Below are 23567 nucleotides of genomic sequence, written 5' to 3'. Positions count from 1 at the left end.
CATGAAGGTCAGTCAACCTGTAAAATTTTAAGAACTTTGAACGTTTCTTCGAGTGCTGTTGCAAAAACCATCAAGCGCTATGATGAAACTGGCTCTCATGAGGACCACCACAGGAATGGAAGACCGAGTTACCTCTGCTGCAGAGGATTAGTTCATCAGGAGTTACCAGCCTCAGAAATTGCAGCCCAAATAAATGCTTCAGAGTTCAAGTAACAGACATCTGAACATCAACTGTTCAGAGGAGACTGAGTGAATCAGGCCTTTGTGGTCAAATTGCTGCAAAGAAACAACTACTAAAGGACACCAATAAGAAGAAGAGACTTGCTTGGGCCAAGAAACACAAGCAATGGACATTAGACCGGTGGAAATCTGTCCTTTGGTCTGATGAGTCCAAATTTGAGATTTTTGGTTCCAACCACCACCGTGTATTTGTGAGACTCACAGTAGGTGAACGGATGATCTCCGCATGTGGTTCCCACTGTGAAGCATGGAGGAGGTGGTGAGATGGTGGCTACCACAGCATTCTGCAGCGATACACCATCCCATCTGGTTTGGGCTTAGTGGGACTATCATTTGTTTTTCAACAGGACAATGATCCGACACACCTCCAGGCTGTGTAAGGGCTATTTGACCAAGAAGGAGAGTATCAGATGACCTGGCTTCCACAATCACCCGACCTCAACCCAATTGAGATGGTTTGGTATAAGTTGGACTGCAGAGTGAAGGAAATGCAGCCAACAAGTGCTCAGCATATGTGGGAACTCCTTCAAGACTGTTGGAAAAGCATTCCAGGTGAAACTGGTTGAGAGAATGCCAAGTGTGTGGAAAGCTTTCATCAAGGCAAAGGCTGGCTACTTTGAAGAACCTCAAATATATTTTCATTACTACATGATTCCATGTGTGTTATTTCATAGTTTTGATGTCTTCACTATTATTCTACCATGTAGACAATCGTAAAAATAAAGAATGAGTAGGTGTGTCTAAACTTTTGACTGGTCCTGTACTGTAAACTAATAACTAAATATAAATAAGTAAACAAATACATAATCAGTGCAGGCTCCTCAGAGGAGGAAGGGGAGGACCATCCTCCTCATTGAAATGTAATATCAATAAAAATAGTGAAACAAAGTTAGCCTTTTTAGATAAAACTATACTAAATATATTAATGTGTCACCAAATAATTGATTAAAACACACTGTTTTGCAATGAAAGTCTATGGTAATTTCAACAGCACTCACTGGGGTAACACCATGGTGTAGCCAGAGGACAGCTAGCTTGCATTCTCCTCTGGCTACATTGACTTCAATATAAGACTAAGGAGGCTCGTAGGCCTCACCCCCTTTCATAGACCTACATGGCAATTATGACCAGTTCCGTTGGACGATCTCCAACCAATCAAAGCTTTTGCAGTATGAAGTGATATGTTGTCATCCAATCATAGGATTAGGATCAGAGAATGAACCTAGTGCGTTTTATTGGGGTTGTGCTGCAGAGCATTATGGGGGGGGTTCTATGTGTTGAGAAGCTTAGTGAGCTGGGGATGTTATGTTTGTTCCTTGTATAATGACAAACCAGGGCATAGGTTTAACTTCTTTTAATGAACATATACCAACCCCCCCGCATAGCCTGCTGGGTGACGTAGTCTAAATGTTATTAACACATAACATATCTTCCTTCCTTTAAAAAAAAAACTACTTTTCTCTGTAACTACACATGTCACATCACATTTGTTTACTCAACCTGCATAACACGCAATTTTCAAATAACACACATTTCTTTCCCCCAATATTTTTACATTGCTCTCATCACTTTGAAAGGCAATGAACATATTCTGATGTATTTTTCCCCCCCAACTAAATATAGTCTGTCCAACAATACTCTATTGTGGCTCTATTTCTTTTCACATAAACAAAACATTCAGTCCAGGTGCCCATTTAAAAAGCAATTCTCAATAAGCCTTTCAGGGGCTCTAACAGTCCTTTTTGATCATTCATTACATTACTTCTCATACTCATGGTTCGCAGTTTTCCTCACCCAAATGGCCCTCGTGTGTTTTCTGTAGCATTTCTTTGCGTAGTGTCATGGGAATGACAATCTTGTTGCCTTTGAACACTGTCATCCACAATGGTGAGCTCTGCTCTGCACATCCAGTAATCCTGTATTCTCCTTGGACAGTTGTTTTTCTGTGCAGGCCATCCTATCAGTGTTGTTTCTTTCAACTCTATCATTGTTTGGTCAGCTGCGGTCTCTCTTTTGATCTGCTCCATTCTCTCAGAACACACAGGAAGGGATGCTACAATCATGTCGACGTAGGCCTGAATCTGTGTTTTTCTGTGTGTCGAAGCTCTCTGTCAACTGCTCGAGAAAGAATGTCGGCAGCAAACATTAACTTTCTCGGGGTATAGATCATCTTCACATCATACTTTTGCAGTCTGATCAACATTCTCTGGATTCTCATTGGACAATCATTCAGTGGCTTAGACATGATTGACACCAATGGTTTGTGGTCGGTTTCTACTTCGAAGTGTTGTCCGTAGACGTATTGGTGAAACCTTTCGCATGCGTATGTGCTCGCCAGTAGTTCTTTCTCTATTTGTGCATACCTTGTCTCTGCGCCTGTCAAGGCTCTGGACGCATAAGCGACGGGTTGCCATGTCTCGTCATGCTGTTGCAGAAGAACTGCTCCCAGGCCAAACTGTGACGCGTTTGCAGAAATCCTTGTGCTTTTCTCTGGATCATAGAACCTGAGCAATGGCTCTTCTGTGATTGTCTTCTTTAGGTTTTTGAAGCAGTTTTCCTGTTTATGGGACCCTTCCCATTCGTTTTTCTGTTCCAGGAGACATCTGAGTGGAGTGGACTGTGCTGACAGTTGAGGTATAAACTTTGCAAGGTAGGTGATCATGCCCATGAAGCGTCTCACGTCGTCCTTGTTCTTCGGGCGCTCCATGTTGTTGATGGCTGATGTTTTCCTTCGGTCTACTTTGACTCCATCCTGTGAAAGTACGTCTCCCACGAAGCTAAGTAAGTGTTTTCACACCTAACTCACATTTGTCCTTGTTTAGTTTTAGGTTGACCTTCCATGTCAGGTCCAGCACTTGTTTCACACTCGCGTCGTGTTCTTTTGTGGACCCCCAGACGATGATGTCATCCATCATAGTCTCTACTCCTGGAATGTGCTCGAAGATCATGTGGATTGTCTTGTGCGAGACCTCTGGCTCTGAGAGAATCCCATATGGTAGATGAAGAAATCTGTACCTGCCCTCAGGTGTGTTGAATGTGCATAGCCTTGAGCTTGCATCATCTAGCTTCATTTGTCAGAATCCTGATGAGGCATCAAGCTTACTGAACCACTTTGCTCCAGCAAACTGCGACATTATCTCTTCTCTGGTTGGCAACTTGAAATGCTCTCTCTTGATTGCTTTGTTGAGATCTCTCGGGTCTAGACATATCCTGAGATCGCCGTTCTTTTTCACCACAATAACCAGTGAGCTTACCCAGTCTTTAGGTTCATCCATTTTTGTGATGATGTCCATCTTTTCCATGCATCAGAGTTCCTCCTTGAGCTTTTTCCTCAGTGCAAATAGAACTTTTCTGCATGTATGCCCAACTGGAGTAATTTTGTCATCAGTACCTTTGTGTTCTCCTGGTAAACATCCAAGACCCTCAAACACATCCTCATACACAGCCAGTAGTGATTCTTGGTCATTTTCAGTCTGTGATGTCACTACATACACTCTTTTCAACAAATTGAGCTTTTCACATGCAATGATTCCTAGAATAGGCTGTACACTCTCTTCCATTATCAGCAACTGTGCTTTGAACTGTTTTCCTTCGTGCTGTAAAGTTACTATGCAGCTTCCTTTGACTGATACGTTCTCCTAAGTAACCTTCATTTTCATCTGTGTATTTTGCTCTTCACTTTGTGTTTTGTAGTCATCCAGAGACAACAGGTTTACCTGTGCTCTAGTATCAAGATTGAATGGTATTATAGTTTCATTCACAGTCAATGGCACATACCACTCAGCTTTTACTGCATGGCATATTTCCACATATTCAACAAAGAATTCTTCAATCTCCTCCTTGACTGTGTGAACCTTTTTCTTTGTAGTCTCAGCTTTGCAGCATTTTGAGAAATTATTTTCCCACAGTTGTTACATGCTTTATCCAAAGTTAAATCTTTCTCACACAGCAATCTCTCCTTGAGTCCATTATCAAGTATGCCACGGACTATCCCATCTTTCACTAGTGAGTCTTTCAGATTCACACGTTTTGCTCAGTGTGTTCAGCTCAGGCAAATACTGGTCAAAACTGACTCCCTGTTTCTGATCATGAGAGAAAAACTTCTCTCAAACGTGACGTTCTGGCTTGGTACAAAGTACTCCTCAAATGTAGCCATTAGCACAGTCAATGTCAAGTTTTCCTCGTCTTGCTGAAAGCTATTGTAAATGTCCAATGCATCCTCTCCAATAACATGCAGAAAAATGGAAGCTTTCAATTTCTCATCATCTCCCCCTGCTCCACTGGCTGATAGGTAGATATTGAATCTGCTTGAAACGTTTCCAATTGTCAGCTAGATTGCCTGTTAACTGCATAGGAGTAGGAGGACTAAGCCCATCTATGACGGGGAACAGGAACAGTGTCAATTTCTCTTACTTCAGTATGTTGCTCATCAACAGGTTCCAATGCAGCCTCGCTCTCGCTGCTGTCACTCGTTGTTGCGGCTCGTTGCCCTAGCTCTTGCAAGCTAGCATCTTTGACTACTCACGTCACTTGACTTGTGGTAGAATGAAAATTTCTGGGATGAAAATTGAACAGAGTAACTCCTTTTCTCTGTCTCGTCATAGCGACTACCAATCTGACACCATGTTATGTTTGTGTTCCTTGTATAATGACAAACCGGGGCGTTGGTTTAACTACTTTTAATGAACATAGACTTTAGCTAGAAAGTCCTTGTTTAGCCATGCAAGGCATTCTTCAACCACCTGCCCCCCCCCCCGCATAGCCTGCTGGGTAATGTAGTCTAAATGTTATTAACGCAACACAGGTGGCATTATTGGATAGAGATTGAAAAGTGACAGTTTAGGGGATATTATTAAATTCAAATTAGTTTCTTCAAATTACAGGTGACGGAAAAGGTAGATTATAAATAGTTTTCTTGGTTTTAGAACTTTATTTGTGTGACCAGTTGGTGCAATTTATTTCAATTTGCCTTGCTAACTACAGTAGCATTAGCTGGCTAGCTAGCTACTAGCTCGAGTGTGCAGTTGTCGCGGCCAATGCTACCACAAATCATTCTCTTGGGTACACGGAAAAGGTGCGAATTAAAAGCGAGTGTCGACCTCTGCCTGAGATCATCTTCATGAAGAAGGATGACAAGGTGAGTGCGTTCAATACCACCTTGTATCAAAAGAATAGCTGGTTAAGTGGGAGCCTTTCATCAAGCCGCCTAATCATGTGGACGAAGGTCTGCGTATTCAAACTGCGCAACACAACGAGAAAGGAAGAAGAAACATGGATATTCTTAACTGCTTATCGACACTTATCGAATTGGCTTTTAGAGGACACGACGAGATGGAAAGTTCCGCTAACAATGGCAACTACAAGGAGCTTGCATCGGTAATTGCACGTTACAATGCTTTACTTGCTGAAAATATGGAACTTTCGACTGTCTTTTCTGGGATGTCGAAATCAATAAAGAATGACTTAATAGCTTCCATCGCATCATCCATTAACAGTGAGATTAAAGAGAGAGGCTGAGGCAGCACATTTTTTCCCCGCACGTGCTCAAGTAGGCTTTCCACTTTCTTTCTGTATTTATTTAGCATAGGTGAGAATACAATCACTCCGGACAGACACAAGCGAAAACTAATTTCATAAATGTTGCAGCAGCCAAGGCTACCTAAAAAGAGATCTGACATGCTGTATTGGATGAAAAAGAGACTATATTTCAGTCTGATCAACTGTAGGCTACAAATAATAGCAGCTGCATACATACTAATGTGCCCTGCCCATCTGGTCAGGGTGAACAAAATTGGTCACATTACGTATTTATAGTCCATTTGTGTGTCAGGAGAAAATGTGAATGTGATCAAATTTGGTTTATATTCAAACCCGGGCTGGCTATACGTTTTCAATCCCAAATTATTAATTGGAATGAATTAAATCAACATGATAGTGATGACAGACGAGTAAATGTTTCATTAGTTGCATAGGCCTGCATGATGCAAACATGCATAAAACAAGCTCAGCCCTGTGAATTATATTGTCTATCAGTTGTTGTCTCTATGTCTTCACTATTATTCTACAATGTAGAAAATAGTAAAAATAAAAACCCTTGAGTAGGTATGTCCAACCTTTTGACTATTAATGAGGGCACACACACAAAATCACCCAGAAGAACAGTTACATTTAAAGGGGCGTCAATACCATGACCTCTGTCAATACCATGACCTCTGTCAATACCATGACCTCTGTCAATACCATGACCTCTGTCAATACCATGACCTCTGTCAATACCATGACCTCTGTCAATACCATAGTTCTCTCTTGTCCACTGCAGGAATATGGCACTGCCTATGGTTGTATCTAGTCACTATCCAAAGTGATTGACCTGGCCCCATCTGTTGTCTGTGAGCAATGCCTCTCCCCCTCCACCCACGAAAGGCCCTAATAAAGTTAATTAAGGGTCCGGAGGGTCCCATCCGGAAGGCCATGGTGTAGGTTTACTACCCTGCCAATTTCCCTCGGCCCCAGGAGAGAGGACTGTTACTATGGGAACCAGGCATAGAGGAAGGAAGGGGATTTCCCCCGTCAGTCAGATCCATTCAGACTGACCAAGCACTTCTGTCTCAGAGACAAGGCAGCTGATCTTGCTAGGGAAATAGTAGATGTAAAGTCCTTTCCCTTCAGAAGACAAACTCCTCCACTTTTAAATAACCAAAAGCACAGCAAATACACAGAGAAAGAAATTCAAGCCCGAAGACTGACGTCTTGAGCTGAGTAGTTAATATCACCAGTTCTAAAACTGAGATGAGTGTACCTGTGAGTAGAGCAGTTAAAAAAGGAATGACCTCTCCCCTGTGTACTATACCTGTGAGGATGTGATCAGTGTCCAGCTCGGTGTTAACCTGGTTCTTCTTGGCAATGTGTCCCATGATCCACTTGGAGCGGCCATACTGTTGAGTGGCCAGCAGCCACCGCAGAGACTCGGGGAAGATCCTACATGGAAACAAGAGAACAATCTGCTCAATAAAATAAGAACTGTTGAATCAATTAAATTAGTCCCTTTTTTCCCCCATTGGGATTTAACGAGGCTGAAAGGAACCTCAATATATTATCCTCCTTCCTCAGGCTCTGTGGGAATCCCCGGGTACTGGAAAGTATGTGTGTGAGAGAGTGTGTGTGTGCATTCATGCTTTCTTTCTAGCTGATAATAACTGCAATACTGTACTCTCGTTCTTAACCACTATGCTACCTGCCGCTCATCAGGTATACAGTGTGAATACAAGGTAAATGGTGGTTAATGAATGAGTATTTATTGCCCAGGCCTTAGAGACACCAGCTGTAGTAACATGTACATTAGAGGTCCTTTGAATGGATGTTAAGCTATTAATTATCATACGCTATTATGGCTGTTACTACTGTGGGGAAGCACCCCTGGAAGATTCCCTTGGGTCCAAGAAGCTTCCCTCTGATTCTACACAGATAATGTCCAATTCTATGTTCTCCCATGCCTCGCTATTCCCACTTTCATTTCATACATACACTTCCGGTCAAAAGTTTTAGAACACCTACTCATTCAAGGGTTTTTCTTTATTTTAACTATTTTCTACATTGTAAAACAAAATTATGAAATAACACATATGGAATCATGTAGTAACCAACAAAAAGTGTTAAACAAATCAAAATATATTTATATTTGAGATTCTTCAAATAGCCACCCTTTGCCTTGATGACAGCTTTGCACACTCTTTTCATTCTCTCAACCAGCTTCATGAGGTAGTCACCTGGAATGCATTTCAATGAACAGGTTTACCTTGTTAAAAAGTTCATTTGTGGAATTTCTTTCCTTCTTAATGAGTTTGAGCCAATCAGTTGTGTAGTGACAAGGTAAGGGGGTATACAGAAGATAACCCTATTTGGTAAAAAATTATGTAAAGAACAGCTCAAATAAGCAGAGAAAAACAACAGTCGATCATTACTTTAAGACGTGGTCAGTCAATACAGAACATTGAGATCTTTGAACGTTTCTTCAAGTGCAGTCGCAAAAACCATCAAGCACTATGATGAAACTGGCTCTCATGAGGACCGTCACAGGAAAGGAAGACCCAGAGTTACCTCCGCTATAAAGGACAAGTTCATTAGAGTTACATGCTTCAAATTGCAGCCCAAATAAATGCTTTGCAGTGTTCAAGTAACAGACACATCTCAACAACAACTGTTCAGAGGAGACTGTGTGAATCAGGCCTTCATGGTCGAATTGCTGCAAAGAAACCACTACTAAAGGACACCAATAAGATGAGCTTGCTTGGGCCAAGAAAATCGAGAAATGGACAGACCGGTGGAAATCTGTCCTTTGGTCTGATGAGTCCAAAATTGAGATTTTTGGTTCCAACCGCTGTGTCTTTGTGAGAGACGCAGTGTGGGTGAATGGATGATCTTTGCATGTGTATTTCCCACCGTAAAGAATGGAGACACTGATTTATTTCCAATTCAAGGCACACTTAACCAGCAGGGCTACCACAGCATTCTGCAGCGATACGCCATCCCATCTGGTTTGGGCTTAGTGGGACTATCATTTGTTTTTCAACAGGACAATGACTCAACATCTCCAGGCTGTATAAGGGCTATTTGACCAAGAAGGAAAGTGATGGAGTGCTGCATCAGATGACCTGGCCTCCACAATCACCCGACCTCAACCCAATTGAGATGGTTTGGGATGAGTTGGACCGCAGAGTGAAGGAAAAGCAGCCAACAAGTGCTCAGCATATGTGGGAACTCCTTCAAGACTGTTGGAAAAGCATTCCAAGTGAAGCTGGTTGAGAGAATGCCAAGAGTGTGCAATGCTGTCATGAAGGCAAAGGGTGGCTATTTTAAAAATCGGTTTAACACTTTTTTGGGTACTACATGATTACATATGTGTTACTTAATAGTTATTTCATAGTTCTACAATGTAGAAAATAGTAAAAATAAAGAAAAGCCCTTGAATGAGTAGGTGTCCTAAAACTTTTGACCGGTAGTGTACATAATATAAGCATTGGATAAATAGAACCCACATTAGCCTACAATATAACCCAATCATGACCTCTAGTGTGTGATGATTGGGAGTGGTAGGCTATAGCAACTAACCAAGTGAATTAAATCAGTAGTATCAATCTCAATGGGATCACACGTATAATAAACAGCTAAATATATCAATACTAAGATGCCAAATTATAGCAGGTGGTGGGTATAGCCTGTCCCAGAACTGTTTTGTGCTTTGCCTGAGATGGGGAGTAAAGTAGGTGTTGTCCTCACCAGATATAAGAGACCATGAGGATCAGCGGGCAGATGATGACGGCCTGCAGAACCTGCCAGTCTCGACAGAGGTATGCCATCCCTGGCATAAGGAGCTGCCCGCCCAGCACCACAAAGCTGGCAACCATGGTCATGGAGAAACGCCAGGCTGGTAGGCACAGCTCAATCCCTGGAAGAGAGAGCGAGAGAGACATGAGTCAGTAATATTACAATACAGACATAGGCACAGTCACAGTTCCAGACAGAGCTCGACCGCAGGGGGGGAGAAAGAGAGAGGAGAGAGGTTAGCCTACGAGTCAAACTAAAATACAGATAGACACAGATTCTGATCACAGACACAGCTCCATCTATGATAGACACAATTCTAATAGATACAGACATACAGTTTTATCTATGATATAGATGGTGCAGAGGCAACAAAAGGCAAACAATGTCACCCCCACATATACACAACTTGACATAGAGAGTGGACAGGGAGAGTGGTGGCACTAGCTCCACTACACAGCTCCATCCATGGGAAGGAGAGGAGGTATCCTGATACCGATGCCACTATCGTGAACATTGTCTAATTACCTTGTCTGGAACTGATGCAATACCGAGGTAAGATCAGGGACATTGTATGACTGACGCCACGGCATAAATCGGCAATTATCATGCAGAGAATATGACGTCAAATATTTGCTTATTTTGTCTTAAGAGCACTGAAGAGTCACTGCCCTGAACTGAGCCCATTGCAGTGAACTAATGATGACCAACTTGTACTTACTTCTCCTCAGCTACGATAAGAAAGATCCTGGTTCATTCATACAGTCATTAGCATGCATGCCACCACCTCGCTAGCCGGCAGAAACACACACAACTCAGCCCCTTAGCTAGCTAGACGCTGCAGCAGCACACATTATACAATATATTAAAAGCAGGCAAGGTGTCTAATACTGTAACAGTTGCTCTGCCTCTTTCTTCCCCGTTCTCTCCCTCAGCCTTTTGTCCTCCATTCATTCCTTCCTCTACATCTCCTCCTGTCTTTTTTGACTTGTGTTTTCTTTTCTGGTGGCCGCATTCTGCAGCCGGAGCACGCGGCCCAGCTCCAGATGGGTCTTTCAAGGTGACAGGGCCGGGATAATACAGTGTCTGCAGGCTGTAGCTCCGCTCCACTCCCAAAGAAAAGCCTGGAATTTCAATTAGGATCTGCCCCCCTCCTAGCTAGTATGAATAATGCTCTGTGTTCGTGGAACAGTAACACAGCTGGAACGACCAAGCTAAGAGGGGGAGAGCGGAGACGGGGAAGAAAAGAGGGAGTGTTGGGTTTGGTGTAACTTCAAACTGACACTAACAGTAACACAGCTGGAACGACCACGCTAAGACTGAAGAGGAGTGAGGAGAGGGGGGGGGGGGGAAGAGGGAATGTTGGGTTTTGGAGTAACCTCATCCTGTAGCTCAGTGGGAGTTTTGTGAGTAAAGTCATGGGTCAATGGGAATAGCATTGGTTTGGTGTTATGTGGTTGTGAGGATCACACATACGGACGCACTAACAGAACATTCTGTACAGAATTACTACGTATGAAAACATGTAAGACACTCATGCAGAAACACACACATCCCCTGACACACACACAAACAAACTCCTGAAGGGGCAGAATGGGGGTTGAGGGGTGAAGGTGGGGGCCACCTGAGCACCTTACTCCAGCTGACCCTAATCCTCCCCACCCCTCCTAAATCAGCAGTCCCACAATTCCCTGCTCCAGACCCGAACCGCCAACCATTAGCTCGGGCCGTTCCCTGCCTGCTGACACAAAGAAGCGCTCAGCTGATGTCAAAAGCAAAACACTCACAGAAAGCCAGGGTGACAGGAGTGACCAAATGCACTAATAAAGGGCTTTGGTGACAAGGTGCTCATTGAACGCCAGGGTGATATCATCGAAGGTTGACTAGGGGTAGCCTTACCAACAAAAGCGATAATCTTCTTATTTTGCTGCCTCTACCAATACAAGCAGTTGAGTAACACAGTGTGGGATCCTAATAGAGCATGCAACTTCAAGAACTGAACGTCCAGTGAGCCAAAGAAGGCCCATTGTTCTGAGAACACTACAATATCTGACCACTGACTTTTCCCCAGCAATCACATGATCTCCTCATGCCCTCCCCCCCCCTTGCCTCACTGACCCCGGCTACTGGGTTTGTGTGTGTGTGTGTGTGTGTGTGTCTGTGTGTGTGTGTGTGTGTAACACACTTGTGTTCCCAGGGCCCGCTCCTTCTAAATACAGTACACACGGACATTCAGTTGAAGTCGGAAGTTTACTTACACCTTAGCCAAATATATTTAAACTCAGTTTTTCACAATTCCTGACATTTAATCCTAGTAAAAATTCCCTGTCTTAGGGAATTGCCTTTAAATTGTTTAACTTGGGTCAAACATTTTGGGTAGCCTTCCACAAACTTCCCACAATAAGTTGGGTGAATTTTGACCCATTCCTCCCATGTCCCTATGTGCAGTTGCAAACCGTAGTCTGGCTTTTTTAATGGCGGTATTGGAGCAGTGGCTTCTTCCTTACTGAGCGGCCTTTCAGGTTGTGTCGATATAGGACTCATTTGACTATGGATATAAATACTTTTGTACCCGTTTCCTCCAGGATCTTCACAAGGTCCTTTGCTGTTGTTCTCGGATTGATTTGCACTTTTCGCACCAAAGTACGTTCATCTCTAGGAGACAGAACACGTCTCCTTCCTGAGCGGAATGACGGCTGCGTGGTCCCATGGTGTTTATACTTGCGTACTATTGTTTTACTGATGAACGTGGTACCTTCAGGCATTTGGAAATTGCTCTCAAGGATGAACCAGACTTGTGGAGGTCTACAATGTTTTTTCTGAGGTGATTGGCTGATTTCTTTTGATTTTCCCATGATGGCAAGCAAAGAGGCACTGAGTTTGAAGGTAGGCCTTAATCCATCCACAGATACACCTCCAATTGACTGAAATGATGTCAATTAGCCTATCAGAAGCTTTTAAAGTCATGACATACTTTTCTGGAATTTTCCAAGCTGTTTAAAGGCTTAGTGTGTGCAAACTTCTGACTTTGAATTGTGATACAGTGAATTATAAGTGAAATAACCTGTCTGTAAACAATTGCCCTAGTTGCCCTAACTGACTTGCCACAACTTTGGTTTGTTAACAAGAAATTTGTGGAGTGGTAGAAAATTGTGTTTTAATGACTCCAACCTAAGTGCATGTAAACTTCCGACTTCAACTGTATACTGAACAAAAATATAAATGCAACATGAAACAATTTCAAAGTTTTTACTGAGATACTGTTCATAAGGAAATCAGTAAAATTAAATAAATTCATTAGGCCCGAATCTACAGATTTCACATGACTGGGAATACGGATATACTTTTTTTTTTTAAAGGTAGGGGCGTGGATCAGAAAACCAGTCAGTATCAGGTGTGACCACCATTTGCCTCATGCAGCATGACACATCTCCTTTGCATAGAGTTGATCAGGCTGTTGATTGTGGCCTGCAGAATATTGTCCCAATCCTCTTCAATGGCTGTGCGAAGTTGCTGAATATTGGTGGGAACTGGAACACGCTGTCGTACACGTCGATCCAGAGCATCACAAACACGCTCAATGGGTGCCATGTTTGGTGAGAATGCAGGCCATGGGAGAACTGGAATATGTTCAGCTTCCAGGAATTGTGTAGAGATTCATGCGTTATGGGGCTGTGTATTATCACTCTGTTCACAACGTTAACATCAGCAAACACAATGCCATACATGTGGTTTATGGTTGTGAGACCGGTTGGACGAACTGCCAAATTCTCTAAAACGACGTTGGAGGCAGCTTATGCTAAAGAATTGAAAATGTAATTCTCTGGCAACAGCTCTGGTGGACATTCCTGCAGTCAGCATGCCAATTGCACGCTCCCTCCAGACATCTGTGGCATTGGGTTGTGTGACAAAACTGCACATTTTATTGTCCCCAGCACAAGGTGCACCTGTGTAATGACCGTGCCGTTTAATCAGCTGCTTGATATACCACACCTGTCAGGTGGATGGCTTACCTTAGCAAAGGAGAAATGCTCAGTACCAGGGATGTAAACAACTTTGTGCACAACATTTGAGAGAAATAAGCTTTTTGTGCTTATGGAACATTGGACGGTACTGGGCAAATGTTACGTATCCAAAGGGTGACTACATCCTTTGGATACATCATGAAAGTGTGAGTCATGTCTCTGTACATTGAATAAAACTGAGTCAGCAATATGGGCCTACTACAGTATCAAGCTATGGGATAGAAAGTCCCCATCCATCCATGACTCTGGGACTTCTGATAGGGAGGGATATCGCCCCAGGGGAGAGGAAGGGGGCTAGGGGTGAGAGATAAGAATGAAGAGAAGGAGGAAAGGAAGTTTGCAGATCAGCCAGTGGGAATGTACACCCAGCACAAAAGTGAACTTTACCCTGCTCAGAGGAAGCACTGAGTCTGCACCTTAACTCATCTAGAGCAGAGAGAGAGGGGAGGAAGGGAGAGGGGTAAGAGGAAGACGTGAAGAGAAGGACGGAGGGGGTTCCGTGGTAGCCCTCGCTGTGAATCTCCCAGCCAGTCACAGATTTCCTCCTCTCTTCTGGCTGAGAAAATCCACCATTTATCCTGCCTAGACATCCTTATCTGTCTCTGAGAAATAGGGCTGATCTCAGCGCTCATTAATGTCTAGTGGGCCAGGTCTATACATCACTAACTGATCCATGTTCAGTTAAGCCTTTATAAAGCCTTTATTCCTTTGTACCTCCATCATTCAGCACAAACTGATCCTAGTTTAGTCAGATAGTTAAACCTGTGTCCTCCATGGCCCCTTCATTCTGCTTCAACTGATCCTAGTGCAACCCTAACTCATCCTAGTATAGTCAGCTAGCTAAGTCAGGGTCCTCCATCCTTGCCTCCATCATTCAGCTTTAACTCATCCGGTTACATTTTTGGGGATAGTCTGGATAATCCATCTGTAAATGCTCTACAGATGGTCACACCATCAACATACTATATGTTGATAAGAAACTGCTTGCTAAGACCCATAGACAATCAATTAATGAAAAATATAAAATGACATGAAAGCTACAGTATACGGATCCCAGACTCGTACATTCTGCACCATGGGAGCTCCTACATTCACATAGGGTCACCGACATGAACTCAGTCTCAGCATTACCACAGACACATTCACTCACTCAAACCCACCCCCCTCCATGTCTGTCTGCACTTCAGTCTCTTCTCTCCCTCTGTACTGGGAGATTAATCATCTGGATACGGACGGATGCACACACACACACACACACACACACACACACACACACACACACACACACACACACACACACACACACACACACACTAATTACCGACAGTCAATCTGTCCGAGCAGCAGAACCCAGCCATACATACTGCAGCAGGAAGGGGAACAGAGCTGGCCCAAATCCTGTCTGAATAAACCAGCTTTACTATCCCATCACCAGAGGGGAAACAGACCAGGATAGAGCATGGCAAACAGGGGATACGCCGTCATCCATCTACTTTTTAGAGTAGATAAGTGTTTTCCTGTGCATCTTCTCAGTTTCTCTGTGCAATGCTAAATGTATAGCAATGTGGATGTACAGCAGATTCTTATCTGTACATTAGAGCTAGGAGTAGGACTATGTATGTAATTAAGTTGAAGTGAGTGCAGACTCTAGTGTCTCTAAGTTGTAACTACACAGAATAATCGATACAGTCCAGTAAGGGTTGTAAGCATAAAGACTACAACACGTCAGACTGGAATGAATGGACTGATCAGATAGTCAATAGTACATTTCATTTAATGTCACTGCTTCACAGTGATCAAGATACAACTCTGCTCCTTTAGCACAAAAAGAGCAAGAACGTGATGAAGTCACCTCCTGATGAAGTCACAAGACTAGATTTCCCGGTGAGAATATCACATGACTTTCATCTGGAGGTGTTGAATTCTGAATAGATGAACAAATATGGTCACGTAGAGGACACAGTGATTCAAAGTAACTGACTTAACTCATTCCATCTTTATAAACATGAGGAGAGTATAGACGAGTTAAATCAATCAAATAATCACAATTATTTTTAAGTTATTTCTTAATGAGTGTAAAAGTTGACTAACTTAACCCTTTGTGAAATACAACCCAAGTGTTCAATAATAAGGAAGTGTTAGGCATTTGGCAGCAACATGTAGTCAAATCTGGATAATTCTACACACACAAACTTGTGATTCCTACTAGTACACAGGGCTGGGGCACTCCTAGCTAGCTGTTTGGTGACATCATCAGCTCTACCAGCTCATCTCTCAACAAGATGCCAGAGTCCTGAGACAACACGAGTATGTCGTGAGCGTGGCAGGCGGGGGCAAGCCTGGGGAATACACTGCAGCCAGAGAGTGATATCATCAAGTATCGTCTGCTTAGACACTGTTCAACATCCCAGGATCACATGTGCTCTGGAATGATACAGTATATGAAGCAACAATCTGAGGCCTATGTTCAGGGTTGATATGATTTCTATGTGCTGTAGATATACAAAATACTGAGATCTCCCTAATACACTGTATACTTTTGTGATTAGCCTAATGAATAAGAGTATGGTCGTCAACATTTACGATTCATTAAGTTAAAATAATAAATTGGCAATATAGGCAACTAAATGTATCCAATGACCTAACTAAAACAATAAAAATTAAGACTAGTTAAATAGTTGAATTCAAATCGCAACACAGGCTGGGAAAGAAGTAAAGTGACCTACATAGCTGGGGCAAGACATGAGCTAACAATAACACACAGAGAAAGAAACAAATCTAGCTTGCTAAGTCTACCCACAGCACCTGAGCACAATAACCCTAGCAAAAATGCTAACATACTGTATGGCTACTGATGCTACAGCGCAAAAATGCTAACATACTGTAGGCCTTGTCAGTGATGGAACTCTGAGGTAGAAATAGCACTGCATTTGATTAGTGATTCTGCTATGTTTTAAAAATAGGGTGGATATGGATGTGCTAGTCTTAATATGGCCCACTGCTTTGGAGTGCACACAACCTGGCCTTTGCAGATAAATGCACACATTAGCACAGCAAACATTCACACTTGTGCCAGCATTAAAAAAAATAGATTGATAACATCAAATCCTCACCAAAAGAGTAATAAAGAGACAACACATAGATAGTGAGCTATATTCCTATCCCTCGCTCCATTTTCCCCACCCTCCGTCTCTCTAGAGCGCTGCCTTTGTCTCTCCCACTGCTCTCCCTCTCCCTCGTCTGGATTGTGATAGAGGTTGTGTCAGGAGCCTCACATCAGCCCTGTCCGCCCCTGCAGTATGGCTGAATCTGACAGGCCAGTGCAGCGGAGCGAACAAAGGCATTTATACAAACCTCTCCCCTACCGGGGCTTACCGCCCACCGTACAGCTCACTGAATGGCTGGCTGGCAGGCACTGGGGATATAGTTAAGGGAGGGAAACAGAGGAGGTTGGTTATGTTCTCTTAGTAACCATACCCTCAGTATTTCCCCATACAGGTACAGTAAGGCCCCTAACCAGTGCCCAAACATACCATGTCCAACACTTTCAGGTGGGGAATAACAGATGGAAGCTAGATGGAAGGGAGCACCTTTCCTACGTAATTAAAGGGGAATTACTGTCATACACACTCCAGAGCCTTGAGTCACAAGCGGAAATCACAAGTCACACAGAGAGTATGTCAATGAGCTCTATATAGTGCAGCACTGCGTCCTGTCTCTAGGTAAGATGAAACCACACTGACAAGACAGTAGCTTACATGGTGGTTTCCATGGGGAAATATCATTGTTGACAGTGAACCCTGCAGGGTTTTACCTGGATTACAGTCCCTCTCTTTAGATCGACGTTTGTGTACGATTAACAAAGCAAAAATCAGACTACCAGGATTATGACTATGCAGTCACAGCCACACTTTAGGAGAAGTACGAAGAAAGAATTCCATTGATGTGGGAAATCTTGGAGTGCAAGGCAAGTTGACATAACCACGGTGAAATACCTTTAGTGTATGGTCATTCCCTTGGTCCAATCATGGTACCCTTGACCCAGCACATTCATAGACGGTAACGCGTTAGAGTCTATTCACTTACATATCTGCCATATACACCGATGCTCCAACACTGCCCCGAAGCTCTGTCTAAACATTAATAGGCTATGCCTCGCTTGCGATACGGTTTTGTAAACATTTGGAACTTAACCATCATATCAGCAAGAAAGAATTGTCAAAACTAAAAGAAAAGGTTAAATTACTACACAGCTTCATAGGGTTAGGTTCCCACACAGCCATATTTCCATGTTAGAGCACTTGTTTACGGAAGACAGAGGTGACCACCTGTTCTAATTAGCTATCTAGCATCTCTGAATACCTGTGTGTAACGAAAGAAGGAACCCAGAAGTGTTGTAACTGACATATTTTAATACTGTCGGCTGCAACTGTGTTAAACAGGTTAAAACAGTTTACACTGTGTGTGGAAAACATTAAGGACACATGCTCTTTCCATGACATGGACAGACAAGGTGAACGCAGATGAAAGCTATGATCCTTTATTGATGTCACTTGTTAAGTACTTGAAATGAAATTATGGGCAGAAAGACAAATTCAACTCCATCTTTCATCGAATCAGATGGCTTATTCATCACGAATCCATTTGATGTTGCCAATTATTTTTATGATTATTTCATTGGCAAAGTGGGCAAACTTAGGCAGGAAATGCCAACAACGAACAGTGAGCAATTGTATTCATGCATAAAAAAATCTAATAATGAAAGCATTGCAATTTTGAAAAGTTAGTGTGGGAGAGTTGGAAAAGTGTGGGAGAGTTGGAAAAATGATCAATCAATAATGACAAACCTCCTGGCATTGCCAACTTAGATGGAAAGCAACTGAGGATGGTAGCTGTCTCAATAGCCCCTCCTATCTGTCATATTTTTAATCTGAGCCTAGAGGAAAGTCATTGTCCTCAGGCCTGGTGGGAAGCCAAAGTCATTCCGCTACCCAAGAGTGGTAAAGCGGCCTTTACTGGTTCTAACAGCAGACCTATAAGCTTGCTGCCAGCTCTTAGCAAACTGTTGGAAAAAAAATTGTGTTTGAACAAATACAATGCTATTTATCTGTAAACAAATTAACAACAGACTTTCAGCATGCTTATGGAGAAGGGCACTCAACATGTACTGCACTGACACAAATGACTGATTGGTTGAAAGAAATTGATAATAAGAAGATTGTGGGAGCTGTACTGTTAGATTTCAGTGCAGCCTTTGATATTATTGACCATAACCTGTTGTTGAAAAAAAACTTGTGTTATGGCTTTTCAACCTCAGCTCTGAATCCACGATATGGCAATCTAATAGAACTCAAAGGGTTCTCTTTAATGGAAGCTTCTCTAATGTCAAACATGTAACGTGTGGTGTACCACTCTCTAGGCCCTCTACTATTTTCACCAATGACCTGCCACTGGCATTAAACAAAGCATGTGTGTCTATGTATGCTGGTGATTCAACCATATACACATCAGTAACCACAAGCACAGCTAATGAAGTCACTGAAACCCTTAACAAAGAGTTGCAGTCTGTTCTGGAATGGGTGGCCAGTAATAAACTGGTCCTGAACATCTCTAAAACTAAGAGCATTGTATTTGGTACAAATCATTCCTTAAGTTCTAGACCTCAGCTGAATCTGGTAATGAATGGTGAGGCTGTTGAAGTTGAGGCTAAATTACTTGGCGTTACTTTAGATTGTAAACTGTCATGGTCAAAACATATAGATTCAATGGTTGTAAAGATGGGGAGAAGTCTGGCCGTAATAAAGAGATGCTCTGGTTTTTTGACACCACACGCCAAAAAGCAAGTTCTGCCGGCTCTAGTTTTGTGTAGTCTTGATTATTGTCCAGCTGTGTGGTCCAGTGCTGCAAGGAAAGACCTAGTTAAGCTGCAGCTGGCCCAGAACAAAGGCGACACATTTTGCTCTTAATTGTAATCAGAGGGCTGATATAAATACTATGCATGCCAGTCTCTCTTGTCTAAGAGTTGAGGAGAGACTGACTGCATCACTTCTTTTTATAAGAAACATTAATGTGTTGAAAATCCCAAATTGTTTGCATAGTCAATTTACACACAGCTCTGACACACATACACTTATCCCACGAGACATGCCACCAGGGGTCTTTTCACAGTCCCCAAATCCAGAACAAATTCAAGAAAGTGTACAGTATTATATAGAACCCTAATTGCATCTAACTTCCATCTCATATTGCTCAATTAAACAGCAAACCTGGTTTAAAAAAAAACTGATAAAGCAACACCTCGCGGCATAACGCCTCTCCCCTATTTAACCTAGATAGTTTGTGTGTATGCATTGATATATAGGTTACGTGTACCTTTTTTAAAAATGTATATAGTTCTGTCTTTGAGCTGTTCTTGTCTATTGATGTTCTGTATTATGTTTCATGTTTTGTGTGGACCCCAGGAAGAGTAGTTGCTGCTTTTGCAACAGCTAATGGGATCCTAATAAAATACCCCCCAAAAATACACCGAAAAAATATGAAGGGGAGGATACAGGTTAAAGAAGGATTTTTAAGCCTTGAGAAAATTGAGAAATGGATTGTGTATGTGTGCCATTCAGAGGGTGAATGGGCAAGACAAGATTTAAGTGCCTTTGAACGGGGTATGGTAGTAGGTGCCAGGCGCAACGGATTGGGTCAAGAACTGCAATGCTGCTGCGTTTTTCATGTTCAACAGTTTCCTGTGTATCAAGAATGGTCCACCATCCAAAGGACATCCAGCCAATGTGACAACTGTGGGAAGCATTGGAGTCAACATGAGCCAGCATGCCTGTGGAAAGGTTTTGACACGTTGAAGAGTCCATGCCCAGACAAATTGAGGCTTTTCTGGTGGGGGGGGGACTACATATTAGGAAGGTGTCCTTAATGTTTTGTACACTCAGTGTATTTAGCAAATTTGAAATTATATTGATGTGATATGAAAGTAGAGGGATTTATGTTTCTACAACCGTATGGCAATTGAGAATCGATTCACGTTTTGATTGAGTATTTGACTGTTGGTTGCCAGAGCCAGTTACCTCAGAACAGAACATAAAGTCCTTGGACGTTAAAGGAGTAGCCTCGCCTACACTCCTTAACAGTACATCTTGAACTATCCTTGACCCAAATACTACATGGTTCTTCCCAGGTTTTCCCACACCCCAAGTCTCAGCTGTGTTGATATGAGAGCCTAGATGCCTGGCATCCCCAATTCTACCATTTGCCCTGAAAAATGTAGATGTTTTGTGAATATAACTTTTTTGGAAAGTCTAAATATGCCTATCCTGTACATAGCAGTATTATGTATTTAGTGATATAGAGGGTTAGGATAACAACAGTGCCAATATCTGAAGAGAACCCGCATTAGTAGAGTTGTGGCAATACAGAGGGGAGACGCAGAATGTGACGTATACCGCCTCCACATTAAGAACAACAATATAGGCAACGGTATAGCTAAATGACTTGACTAGCTGGTAAAAAATTAAGAAAACTCCACCCATTCCATAGAGTAATTATTCCAAACTGTATTGGTTGGCATTTGCACAACTTGAATGGCGAGTTCAGACATAATCTAGACAAATCTGTAAAGCAAATATAGTACAGCCAAACCATGGGTATGCTACAAATCAATTATACCAATCATTCTAAATGCGTGATGACCGTGTGAAAGTGTTAACAAGTAGACAGCCAATGTCGTCCCGACATGATGAATCTTCTCAGCACATAACCTTAATGGAAAATCCCCATATCCTTGCTCTGCCTTTCTGCTGTGTGTTCCTCAACAACACTGATGGAGAATGAAATGCAGTCGGTTTGAACTCCAGGTTCGTACATAGTCTTTTACCACCGTTGCCGGAGTGATTCAGTGGCACTCCTTAAAGCGTACGTACACTCTACAGTATTTACTCAGCAATCACTGATGGCAGTTGATAATGAGTGGAAAAACAGGATAGAGAAAGACAGGGCGGAGAGGTGGAGACTAGAGAGAGAGCGAGAGAAAAAGAGGGTGGAGATGGACAAAAGAGTTGGCGAGACAGACAAAAAGAGGGTGGGCCTTAATTTAATTGTGTCCATACATACACAGTATCTAGTCAGCATACAGTGAGACGACTTTGCGAAAGCTATGTAAACAACCAACCATTGAATGCAATTATCAAACACAAAACAAACTGACAGAAGGTCCCAGCCGTCTATTTTGGGAACGCTGCGAGGCTTTTCAAGGTAGACAGTGTGGAGTAAATTAGAATGACAAGGGGCCCTCTGGCTCTGCCCCCCTTCCGTTCCGTCCCCCCACGCATCAACCACAAGACTAGTTATCAGGACGCTATCATCTCCTCCTCCTCACCCCATCCCCCCACCCTCTCCTCGCTAGCTGGGTAAATGCATTTCAATGGGAATGAGCGCCAGGACCGACCGGAACGGCTTTCTAGGGCAGATTATCACTCATCAAACCTTTACTGTGGAGAGAAAAGGTCACAAGGATTCATCTCTCTGGCTGTTATGAGTGTACAGTACACACAGTTCCAGTGAAGCACTGCAGTGGGCAAGGCCAGCGAGTACAGTGGAGCAGACAGATGATCAACTTGCCACCTCCTCTGTTTCTATCTCAGTATCTGTCACTCAGTCTATTGGTTAACAGTAATGAGAGGACAAACCAAGGAAGTGAGCTTGATTTAGAAAAACTGCACTCATTTCAAAGCTGTTCTGCACTTGTTGGGAGTGCTTCGGAGGGACTTCCAAAAAGTGGAAAGTCAGCAATTCTCTGTCAGTTGATACCTCCTCAGAAGGAGGTCACACCCTCTAAAATAGAAGCTGAATGCTATCAGAGGCTACATTTACACTGAAAGGCACTTTGATCAAGGGTATTTGCCTCCACAGGAACACAGGCAAAGTCAAGCTGGGATGACCTTTTTTTAAAAACCTTTTGATAACTTTCCACTCTGTCTACCAGTAATGCGATGTCGCCTTTCCTAGAACTATAACCCAGACCAAAACAAACCTAGTGTAACTGACCCTATCAAAAGTGTGAGCCTGACACAGCTCTGACAGTGTTCCATGTAATAGACCAGACAGGCTGCAGGTACCTTATTGCTGCTTTGCCTCCCTCTGTGTTTAGTACATATTCAACAGCCTCTGACCCTCTGCTGACCCTCCACAAACATGACCCACATTGGAAAAGCTAGGGCTGCGTCTGAAGTGGTACTCTATTCCCTATATAGTGCACTACTATTGACACAGAGCCCCGGTTCAAAGTAGGGTACTACATAGAGAATAGGGTGCCATTTTAGACACAACCTAGGTTTCCACACAGGTACATATACTTGCAGTCATCTCTATCAACGCAGAGGCCTGGTGGAAATGGGGATGAGTGACAACACAGATCGATAGCTAGGACCTATGGAAGCTGCTGCAACAGCATCTACATAACCCACATCGGAAAGGCAGTGTCTCTCTCTCTATGGGGCGATAGGTTTCCACAGCTCCTTCTGAAACGCTTGCAGTCATCTCCAGTGATACAGAGGCCTGTCCTAACAGTTTACAGGCAACTAGAACGAACAGCAGCTGTTGGAAAGAACACCCCTCACACCATATTTACACCTCGTCACTAGGATTTTCCCTAGTCTGTGTCCCAAATGGCACTATTCCCTACTGTACATAGTACACCACTTTCAACAAGAGCCCTAGAGAATAGGGTGCCATTTGGGATGGAGCCCCTAGTCAGGTAATATGGCCCTACTCATAGTCATAACACCATCTGTTGATATATAGAATCTCAACGCCAACTCAAGACATGGGGGTCTGTTTAATATAACACACTCCACAAAGACAAGGCTATGGAAACCAACAACTGCCCACACTGCAGCACATCCATTACCACAACACTAATTGAAATACTCACTAAACAGATAAATCAATTGACTGTACAGCATAGCAAAGGCATGGAGA

General features: G+C 42.9%; 1 protein-coding gene across 1 annotated transcript in view; it reads right to left on the bottom strand.

Annotated features, from left to right (window-relative positions):
* LOC111979363 (solute carrier family 22 member 23) overlaps nucleotides 1-23567 on the bottom strand; it is a 55259-nt gene that overhangs the window by 7231 nt on the left and 24461 nt on the right. The window contains exons 4-5 of the mRNA XM_024009856.2: nucleotides 9517-9685; nucleotides 7091-7218 (exon numbers count right to left, since the gene is read on the bottom strand). Coding sequence (XP_023865624.2) covers nucleotides 7091-7218; nucleotides 9517-9685 — 297 coding nt within the window. The remainder of the gene's footprint in view (nucleotides 1-7090; nucleotides 7219-9516; nucleotides 9686-23567) is intronic.

The sequence above is a fragment of the Salvelinus sp. IW2-2015 genome, linkage group LG19 (genome assembly GCF_002910315.2).
Source record: "Salvelinus sp. IW2-2015 linkage group LG19, ASM291031v2, whole genome shotgun sequence".
Lineage (NCBI taxonomy): Eukaryota > Metazoa > Chordata > Actinopteri > Salmoniformes > Salmonidae > Salvelinus > Salvelinus sp. IW2-2015.
The sequence above is the reverse complement of the archived record's forward strand: the minus strand, read 5'-3'. Positions and strand labels throughout refer to the sequence as shown.